Source organism: Chiloscyllium plagiosum, chromosome 30, assembly GCF_004010195.1.
Source record: "Chiloscyllium plagiosum isolate BGI_BamShark_2017 chromosome 30, ASM401019v2, whole genome shotgun sequence".
NCBI classification, from domain to species: Eukaryota; Metazoa; Chordata; class Chondrichthyes; order Orectolobiformes; family Hemiscylliidae; genus Chiloscyllium; species Chiloscyllium plagiosum.
This window is the reverse complement of record NC_057739.1, coordinates 33,990,404-34,001,511: the sequence shown is the minus strand read 5'-3', so window position 1 is coordinate 34,001,511 and position 11,108 is coordinate 33,990,404. Positions and strand designations below refer to the sequence as shown.

General features: G+C 43.4%; 1 protein-coding gene across 2 annotated transcripts in view; it reads right to left on the bottom strand.

Annotated features, from left to right (window-relative positions):
• gsna (gelsolin a) overlaps positions 1-11,108 on the bottom strand; it is a 78,305-nt gene that overhangs the window by 15,178 nt on the left and 52,019 nt on the right. The window contains exons 11-12 of one of the 2 annotated variants that reach the window (XM_043720304.1): positions 9,118-9,208; positions 4,263-4,292 (exon numbers count right to left, since the gene is read on the bottom strand). In XM_043720304.1, the coding sequence (XP_043576239.1) occupies positions 4,263-4,292; positions 9,118-9,208 (121 nt within the window). The remainder of the gene's footprint in view (positions 1-4,262; positions 4,293-9,117; positions 9,209-11,108) is intronic. The other variant, XM_043720305.1, reaches the window with a different exon arrangement.

Below are 11,108 nucleotides of genomic sequence, written 5' to 3'. Positions count from 1 at the left end.
CTCAGCAGCCTCCTGTGTGGCACCTTATCAAAGGCCTTTTGGAAGTCTAGGTAGGCCACATCCACTGGGTTTCCCTGGTCTAACCTACTTGTCACCTCTTCAAAGAGCTCCAACAGGTTTGTCAGGCATGACCTCCCCTTATTAAATCCATGTTGACTTGTTCTAATCCGACCGTGCTCTTCCAAGAATTTAGAAACCTCATCCTTAATGATGGATTCTAGAATTTTACCAACAACTGAGGTTAGGCTAACTGGCCTATAATTTTCCATCTTTTGCCTTGATCCTTTCTTGAACAAGGGAGTTACAACAGCGATCTTCCAATCATCCCGGACTTTCCCTGACTCAACCAACGCCTCCGCTATTTCCTCAGCCACCTCCCTCAGAACTCTAAGATGTAGCCCATCGGGGCCAGGAGATTTATCAATTTTAAGACCTTTTAGCTTTTCTAGCACTTTCTCTTTTGTAATGGCAACCATACTCAACTCAGCCCCCTGACTCCCTTTAATTGTTGGGATATTACTCATGTCTTCCACTGTGAAGATTGACGCAAAGTACTTATTATTAAGTTCTCCAGCTATTTCCTTATCTCCCAGCACTAGCCTTCCAGCATCAGTTTGAAGTGGCCCAATGTCTACTTTTGCCTGTCATTTGTTTATGTATTGAAAGAAACTTTTACTATCATTTCTAATATTACCGGCTAGCCTACCTTCATATTTGATCCTCCGCTTCCTTATTTCTCTGTTATCCTCTTGGTTTTTGTAGCCTTCCCAATCTTCTGATTTCCCAGTGCTCTTGGCCATTTTATAGGATTTCTCTTTTTCTTTAATACATTTCCTGACTTCCTTTGTCAGCCATGGCTGTCTAATCCCTCCCCAGATAATCTATCTTTTCTTGGGGATGAACCTCTGTACTGTGTCCTCAATTATATCCACAAACTCCTGCCATTTTTGATCTGTCTTCCCCGCTAGGCTCTGCTTCCAGTTGATTTTCGTCAGTTCCTCTCTCATGCCCTCATAATTACCTTTATTTAACTGTAACACCATTACATCCAATTTTGCCTTCTCTCTTTCAAACTGCAGACTGAACTCGACCATATTACGATCGCTGCTAAGTGTTCCCTTAACTTTAAGATCTTTTATAAAGTCTGGCTCATTACATAGCACTAGGCCCAAAATAGCCTTCTCCCTTGTGGGCTCTGTGACAAAGCTGTTCCAAAAAGCCATTCTGTAAGCATTCCAAGAATTCCCTTTCTTTGGATCCACTGGCAACATTATTTACGCAGTCCACCTGCATATTGATGTTCCCCATGATCACCGTGACCTTGCCTTTCTGACATGCCTTCTCTATTTCCCGGTACATATTGGTCCCCTGGTCATGACCACTGTTAGGAGGTCTATACATAGCTCCCACTATGGTTTTTTTGCCTTTGTGGTTCCTCAATTCCACTCTCACAGACCCCACATCATCCGGCACTATGTCATTCAGGGCCATAGATTTAATTTTGTTCTTAACTAACAAGGCAACCCCGCCCCCTCTGTTCGCCTCCCTGTCTTTTAGATAAGTTGAAAATCCTTGGATGTTTAACTGGCAGTCCTGACCCCCCTGAACCACGTCTCAGTGATGCCTACCACATCATAATCATTCACGAGGATCTGTTCCATTAGTTCATCTGCTTTGTTACGAATGCTACGAGCTTTCAGGTAAAGTGCCTTAATGCTAACTTTCTTATCAATAGAGATATTGGAAGTCATAAGATGTCCTAAGTTATCCTTCCTTTTTGTTGCATTCCTAATCTGCCTCAAGGTTAAATCCACCTGCATACATGCTATCCTCCTGCTTATCTTTCCATTTAACTCCATACTCCCTGTCGCTTTCACTTTCCCTTCCCCCCCAACTCAGAAGTTTAAAGTCCTATATCGACCACCCTATTTATCCTCTTCGCTAGAACATTGGTACCTGATCTGTTCAGGTGGAGACCGTCCCAACGGTACAGATCCCCCCAGTTCCAAAACGGATGCCAGTGCCCCATAAAATGGAATCCCTCTTTTCCACACCAATCCCTTTAGCCACGCGTTTACTTCCCTAATTTTCTTATCCCTATGCCAATTGGCACGTGGCTCGGGCAATAATCTGGAGATTATGACCCTCGAGGATCTGTACTCAATTTCCTTCCTAGTGCTTGATAATCCCCAAACAGGTCCTCCACCCTAGCTTTGCCCTTGTTAGTCCCAACGTAGACCACAACTGGATCCTCCCCCTCCAATATCCTTTCAAGCCGGTTGGAGATGTCCCGCACCCTGGCACCGGGCAGACAACACACTATGCGAGACTCCCGATCTGGCTTGCATAGGATACTATCTGTCCCCCTAATTATAGAATCCCCTGTAACAGCTACTTGTCTTTTTGCTCCCCCTCTTGAATGGCCTTCTGCACCATGGTGCCGTGGTCAGCTGGCTCATCCTGTCCAGAGCCCTTTTCCTCATCCGTATAGGGAGCAAGAATCCCATACCTGTTGGACAAGGTCAAGGGCTGAGGCTCCTGCACTCCTGAACTCAAGTTCCCCCTGCCTGCCTCACTTAGTCACACTCTGATGTCCCTGATCACTAACTGAATGTGAATTACTTAATTGATTGTCTCTCTTTCTCTCATTCCCCACTCTCATCACCTTTTTCCTCTCCTCTTCCCCCTTTGCCACCTTCTCCCCTGTTTTCCATTTAGTCTCCGCTTCACCCATCCCCCCCATATTTTGTCACATAGCACTGGCTTCAGCCTTGGCCATTCCCAGCTCCTAATCTCCCTATAATCTCTCTATGCACCGTCATTATCACTTCTTTATTGCTACCTTTGCTTCTGGAGCCATGACTCACCTTCTCTCAGCCTCGTATTAATACCTCCCTATTTCTCCCTTTTTTTAGCTTTGACAAAGGGTCAGTTAGACTCAAAACGTCAGCTCTTTTCTCTTTTACAGATGTTGCCAGACCTGCTGAGATTTTCCAGCATTTTCTCCTTTAGCTTTACTCTGAAAGCTTGGCCATAGACAGATGAAAACGTATTTAATGTAACAACAGCTCATTTCGCTCATTTCAAGAGGGAGCAGCAGAAAACCATTCAGGTAAAGTACCTCTGTTCACTAATGAGCTCTCCCTCCGATAACAAACACAAGAATTCAGTTTTTAAATCGGAGTCAGAGTTAACTGGCAGATCTCCCATAGAACTGGCCCAGATTTGGGAACAGAATTCTTTAGCGAGGTATGGGGAAACTGCAGCTCCCGACACTCCACCTACTGGGTCAATACTTGGCTAATAGGAGAGCCTGCACCACAGTGACAGTGACCAAATAAGGACTGCTCGACATACAAAGCAGACTGCAGTTGTACAGTAGTTTCCCATTAGCTAAAATAGCAAGGAACAGCAGTGCACTGGAATTCTCTCACTCAGACTGAAATACAACATAAATTCTCCTGTTTATGTTGGCTTTTATCCAAAGGCAAATAGCAGACTTTAAGGAACGGACATATTGACTGCCATAAGCCTATTAAAAATAAAATATTTGTTTTTGAAGGTTTAACAGCTCTCAGTACTTGGGCCCTGAACATTCTTACAAATTTTCCCTCTGGCATCGACAGAGGTTATTAAATTGTTAAGAACAGGATAGCATTAGGGTTATCTCAGTACAGGAACATTTAAAGTGACCAGGATTCCCTACCCAAAACTCACTCAAGCAACGAACAAAAGCAGACAGCTGTTTTGTATGCTCAGATTGGAACTGAAGGGCAGAACCACCAAGTGCTTTATTTCCAAATGAAAGACTGTTGGATTTCAGCTGGTAGGGAGTTTGAGGTATTTAATGCTGCTTGCCAAAAATTAGAAAATGGTTTAAATTCTCCAGCACTGGCATCATGCTTCATCTTTTTAAAAAGACTCAACCCACCAAAAGATTTCATAGGAATTACAATCAAGAATAATGAGTTTTAAAAATAAATTAAGGATCAACTGCATACTTAACCCTCCAGAGTACTTAAATAGAGCATTCCAACCTGCAATGGAGCATTCCATCCACAGCTGTTAAGTTTACACATTTCTACTTTTCTGGTTATAAAACAGCTATTCACACTAACAGCAGCAGCATCAGGACAACTCAAAACATGCAGAACTATCCCTGTGCTTGCTGTGCTTTACGGTTAGGTACACAAACACATCCTAGTTCTTGAGGAGTTCAGTGTCACAAAAAGAAGTGAACTACCGTGAGCAAGCAGTGATACCTGGTTAGTGACTTCGGAACCAGCAACTCCCTGTGGGGAATTTAGAATTCAGAGAGTCAGTGAAGCCCTGCTTTGTGAATACAGAAGTTATTATTCTGTTGACCGTAACCATGATGATTACCAGTATTGTAAAACCGATCGCTCTCATTTCACCAATTGGAGACACCAATCTTTCAACTAAAGTTCTGGCCAGCACCCATGAAGGGGGAAGGAGTGGTGTAGTAGAGGGAGCATCTTAGTAACAAGCCATTGCCGGGAAGGTGTAAGAGCTTGTTTCTTCATTCTCTCAAATTAGTAGGTCTCAGACTTTTTACATGATCTAAACAGATTGCATACATTTCACTTGAAAAGGTGTTCAGTGCCCATCATTGCAAGTCCACACTGGGTTAAAACTCTGGAACGCCTTCCCATTTAACAGTGACTGCCAAAATTTTTTTAAAAATTTCTTTGAAAGGGAGTTTGCACATCCGGGAATTTGTGAAATAAAAAAAAACAGGTATGAATTTTTCAATCCAATCAAGAAAGCCATTTAAAACCCATTGCTTCTAGCAACATTCATCCACCTTAGGAATTGGACTGTGTGTACGTGTGTCATTTCTGGATTGAGTATTGTCTGTGGCTGTGTAGGTCAATTCTCCAGTGACTGACCCTTGCACAACATGAAAAGATGAATAGTTACCTCATCATTTCCTGATTAGTTTCTCTAATCCCTACCTTCTGACACGCTCTCTACCATCTGGTTATTTCTTCCATCCTTTTGCCATGCCTCTCCTTGACTACTCACCTCCAGGTACTGTGGTGAGGGCAGACTATTCATTGACCAAGAATCTCATCAAGGTGGTAAAAACAATGACTGCAGATGCTGGAAACTAGATTCTGGATCAGTGGTGCTGGAAGAGCACAGCAATTCAGGCAGCATCCGAGGACAGGCAAAATCGACGTTTCGGGCAAAAGCATCAGTCATCCCTTATTGTAGATGTGGATGAGCCATTGTTGGTACTGACTGCAAACTCCTTGTTGAGCATGCCCTTCAATTGTTGCTCAAATGACCCGATTGCTGGGGACCACGCCCCCCCCAGCAGGCTTGGCCATTGTGCCTAATTGGGCACAGACTTGCCAGGAATGCCCAGTTTTCCTGATGCAGAGGTGGTGGATGCTCCAAGTTCGTTGAACTGGTTTAAGATGATCAGGCCTCCCTGCTGTCCAAGAGGGAACCACAAACAAGTATACAGGAATTTCACTTCTGTTTGCTTTCAGCTCAAACTCAACCGTGACATCATTTCTGCAACTCAGGCAACACTGGTGCCAAGTTCTGGCATCAGAGTCAGAGATGTACAGCATGGAAACAGACCCGTCGGTCCAACCTGTCTATGCCGACCAGATATCCCAACCCAATCTAGTCCCACTGCAAGCACCTGGCTCATATCCCTCCAAACCCTTCCTATTCATACACCCATCCAGATGCCTTTTACATGTTGCAATTGTGCCAGCCTCCACCACTTCCTCTGGCAACTCATTCCATACATGTACCACCCGCTGTATGAAAAAGTTGCTCCTTAGGTCCCTTTTCTATCTTTCCCCTCTCACCCTAAACCTATGCCCTCTAGTTCTGGATTTCCCAACCCCAGGAAAAAGACCTTGTCTAGTTATCCTATCCTCAATTTTGTAAAGGTCACCCCTCAATCTCCGACGCATCAGAAAGACACAAATTGTTCAGTTGATCAAAAAAAAGGGTACACAAAGCTGCCAAGGACTGAACAAGATTCTCAATGACAATGGAAGGTGGAGGCTGTACATGCTGGTCCAGAACTTGGGCCTTTCCTGACAATGACTGTCAGTTTAAACTACTTGCAAATCCAGGGAAAGCTGCAGCAAGGTGCCCTCCAGTGCAGGATGCTAGCATAGAGTCATCAACCAACAGGAATTCATTAATCAGGACCTGTCCTCAACATGCAGCCTCACAAAGATGAAGATCTTGCTGTTGGCTCAGAACACAGTAGGCACCTTTGATAAAGTTGAAGAAAACTCAATACTGGCAGGGAGGAAAAACAAACCATGGCAAATGGGAATTGGCACCAGGGTGCAGCCGGCTTAACCCACTGCCGGTCTGAGTGTTTGATTTGTTTCTCGCCATGGACAATGGCATGTTCATATGGGAAGAAACACTCAGGAGGAGTCTAGCCAATTTTAACAAGTGTTGACAAGATCAACAACCACTGAGGGGGGAAGGTATGCACCATGCACAACATTACTCGGGTAAACCAGAGAGCAACCAAATCAACCAACCAACATTTGCTTTACATCTCCAAACCCACATGATGCACAGAATAAATGCGGAGAGAGAGGCTGGTCACTGTGATCCCCTTTGCTTTTGTATGGGTGATTGTACTTGCATCAAAACACCTTGAAACACATGTTCCTTCCAACCCTGCCAAGTTCAGGGAGGTGCTGTTGCAAGTGCTCACTTTCCACCTCCTGATACTTCATTTGAAATGATCTTATTTCCTGGGGATTTCCCACTGACAATACAGACAAGCAGCTAGCACTTGACTATGGTGGGCTCATTGTCCAGCTCCAGCACAGAAACATCTGGAATAGTACTGAGAACTTCAGAACAACTTTCTCATCACATAAATGGAGGAGATATTGCTCCAGCTACCTGTCCATCAGCTTGCTAGGTTCAGTAAAATCACTGGGCTTCAAGAGAATGTTTGTTTGCTGCTTTGGACTGTTTGGTTTCTTTGTTCCCTTACACATCTCTTTCAGAACCAGCAGATTGAAGTTGCAGAGTTCGAGCAGGTATTGATTGATGCACATGCCAATCAACCCAGTAAGACTGGATTCTGGTAGTTCCGAGAATGTGTCAAGATGGGGTTTGCTGAGCACCAAGGGAGTTCTTGAGGATGTCGAGAAATGCCTGGGGTGCTTTGTAGATCAGTGGTACTGCTGGTGTTAATCCAAGGAGATCCCTTCTTCTAGAAGTTGTTCCTTGGCTAGAGTCTGATCTTGCTATACAGAGGGATGGTTAGGGCTACAGTCAGCACTGTGATAATGAAGAGTAATGAGGACACTTAAGGGTGACCGGTCTCGAAATCATGAAATCTAGCTGGGAGTACCACAATCCCAGCTGAATCCCAAGATAACTTGGACCATTCCCCAACTTGGGGGTGGCAGTTGATTGCACAGTAGCAAAGGTAATAGTGTAATCCGTGGTCAATTGGTTCATCTTATCAATTCTTTGGTAGTCAAAGCACACTGGCATTTGTACAGAGATAGTAGCCACCCTGCACTGAATTCCTCCAGATTAAATAGAGTTCCTCAGTGCCAGGAATCCTGCCAACATCAATGTTCATCCTCAACATCTGGGCTACAGGCAGACGTCAGGGCAAAGATACACATTAAAAAAGGTTTGGTAGTCAAAGCACACTGGCATTTGTACAGAGATAGTAGCCACGCTGCACTGAATTCCTCCAGATTAAATAGAGTTCCTCAGAGCCAGGAATCCTGCCAACATCAATGTTCATCCTCAACATCTGGGCTACAGGCAGACGTCAGGGCAAAGATACACATTAAAGAAAGGTTAACTTCGGCCCCCACTTGTTGAATTAAAGCATTCAAGCCCTAGGTGGGGTTCAATCATCATAAGCAGTGTTGTTGTTCCTGCAAAACCTACTCCATGTTCAAGTAGTACCTCTCGAGATTGCCTCTGCCACAAAAAGTATGCAATATTTCCCTTTAAAGTATCCATTTCTGTGTGAACCTGATTTCTTGCAGTGCAACAACATTCAGGGAGCCCAAGTGCTTTGTCATTCAGAGGATTACAATAAGCACTTGGAAAGAAATAGAACCCAGTTCAGTTGCAGGGAGGCAGCTGACTAGTAGCCAAGAGCAGGTTGTTGGCGAACTTTTTGGGAGTAGACTGGATTCTTCACAGTCCACGGTCAAATGACAAACTTGGAGTGCTGCTTTTGTGAAGCATTTGCACAGCTTGTTGCACAAAGAAAGACTAATTTAAGACACCAAATGAACAGGATGAGGGTGGATTGGAGTGTTTAGAAAGAAGTTCAACATGCCCCACAATAGTCAGTGATACTGATTATAGAAAGTAACATTGTATTACTTTCCACTTAAAATAGAAGTTCAATGAATAAGGTATTTGGCAACTAAGAATAAGCAAAACTTTGAATGGAAGTGGTATTGCTCTTCAGGCAATACAATGGGATACACACAGCTGGGCCGTGCACAGTTAATGTGTGCGCCATGCAGAGCTCTTCAGACAGGAACACAGTAAAACTGTCCTTAAAAAAAAAAAACGCTGCAGCAGAGAAAGTGCAGATTGGTTCACCTATCTAGGAGCAGGTAAGAAATCCCTCAACAGTACGCTCTTTGCAATGGAATTTAGGGCATAATTGAATAAGTCTCCTGACTCTTTGGTTTCAGAACTCTAGTTCCTAATAACCAAAATTTATAAAAGCACAAACACCACCCCCCCCAAAAAATTAATATGGTTGGTGCCTGCTGTGCTAGACACGGACAAGCAACAAAAATAATTGATGCCCTGCAGAGTGGACTGGCACAGAGGCAACTGAATAATTAAGGCAGCTACACAGTGAGCTGCCACACTCGCCTACTTAGCCCAATCACGGGACCAACACTCAGCATAAACAAGCTCAAGAGAAAAACAGTTGTATAATTGTTTCATTTCTTTGCTTTTTATTGGAGGGGTACTTGGTGCTTTGCATAACAGAAAGCTGAAAACAAAAATCGCAAAACAGCTGACATTTAAAAGTCAAGTGATAATCAGCTAGTCACTTAACGGCCACACTGACTTTGCTCAAAAACGTGTAGGCTTTACCTGAACTGGGCCACCTCCCAGATCATCGTCAAGCTGGGTAGTCAAGATGGCAGCGGTACCTTTTTCTTCCTGGGATGATGTACTTCCCAGCCTGCAAGATAGAAGGAGAACCAGCATTACATCAATGGGACTGGACAAGAGATAACAACACAAGTGCCACACCTAAAACATTACGTTATGCCTTAAAGCCAACTTGTTTGAAGGATGTTCCTCAAGTCATACATTTATATGCATGTACCTCCTAACCCAAACCAATCATTCAGTTGCAGCAAGTGTGCTGAGTGAATGCCCTCCAATTGCATATATAGAGAAATGATTCAATTAGCACCATACACACCAGACCAAAGATCCCAATCCCCATCCCTCAACTGCCACTGGCTGGTATAGGGAAAAAAAGTTAAGACAACACCTAGGGGGCTGGATACCAATGGCATTGCAGCATGGATTATTTTAAATAAAAAGATGGGGGCGGGAAACCAATGCAAGGAAAAACAAATCAGTGCAATACTTTTAAGTCAACAAACCATTGTTGTCGTGAGTGGCAGAGTGTGTTTGGAATTTAAAAAAAAAAAAATCAGTCAGCTGTCAGAGACAGGATGGCACATTGGTTAGCACTTCTGCCTCACAGCACCAGGGACCCAGGTTCAATTCCACCCTTGGTTAATTGTGTGTTTGGAATTTGCCTATTCTCCCTGTGTCCGCATGGGTTTCCTCCAGGTGCCACAGTCAAAAAAATGTGCATGTTAGGTGGATTGGCTGTACTAATTTGCCCATAGTGTCCAGGGATACGCAGGATAGGTGGACTGCCCAGGGGGATGGGGATGCTCTGATGGGACAATATGAACTTGATGGGCCAAACAGCCTGCTTCCAAACTGTTGGGATTCTAGGACATTCTGATTAATGTATAGAGATACTTTCTTAGCATTTAAGAGATCGATATGCTCTTTCATATCAAAAACCAAGTAGTAAACACTTTATTGTTAAACTTTGCTGTGCTGCCACCTACAGATCATGTGCAAAATGCATGTTCTTTACAAAAAGCAGCTCCATTCCTGGATCTAAAAATGGAAGTGTTTTAGAACTGGAAGATACCTTCAAAGTTGAAACAAAACCCTCTGTATCCATGGTAACAATAGTTCCCATAAAAATCCCAAGCTAATCTAACATTTTTGGGACAGAAGGCAATATATTTGCAAAATTGTTTCGTGAAAAAGACCATTGAAATTAACTTTTAATCTACTGATGCAGTTCAAAACAGCCCAGGTTGCACTGGTACTATCTACTTCTCATTAACTCAAATTAAGTTTGATCAATGGAGTCTGCTCGCTCCCTGGTGTTCTTTTGAATCTAGCCCCCTCTACAGGGGAAGCCGATACCTGCATTAGCAAGCGACAAGGAGACTCTTAAACATACAACCAGATGGAAGAATCCACACATTTTATTTTGCTCTCTGCCCAATGAATCAAAATGGATATACACATGGGATTAAAATAAGATGCAAAGACAAAAATAGTTTCTCCAAAATCTGCATCTGTTGGAATAATACTCCACACTTCTCAACAAACAAACAAAGTCAGTCAATGCTGGAAGTTTGAATTCAAAAAACAATTATTTCCTTCAAAAGATGCCACTTGACTTGAGCTTTTCTCCCCCCCATTAACAGATTCTGTTCTTGTGTCACGTGAAATAAAAACTTTTTGTTCTTCCAAGGTCAGAAAGGCTTTGCAACAGAAAAAGCACTACTGAACCCAATCGTTCAAAACGTAAACATTTTCCCTAAGTGTTTAGAGCAAGATCATGTGCATTTGGCCTAATGTTCCAAGATGAAGACTGTAATTGCACACCCTGTGGGAGATTAGTATCAACAGCAACTTGCAGATTTCCACCTTTAGCCTGTGCAGATGATAGTAGACAGTGTCACTTTGACCTGGTATTAGTGGAACTCTAACAGTCTCACTACTTTAGCAAAACCTGCATCCATTTATTTAAT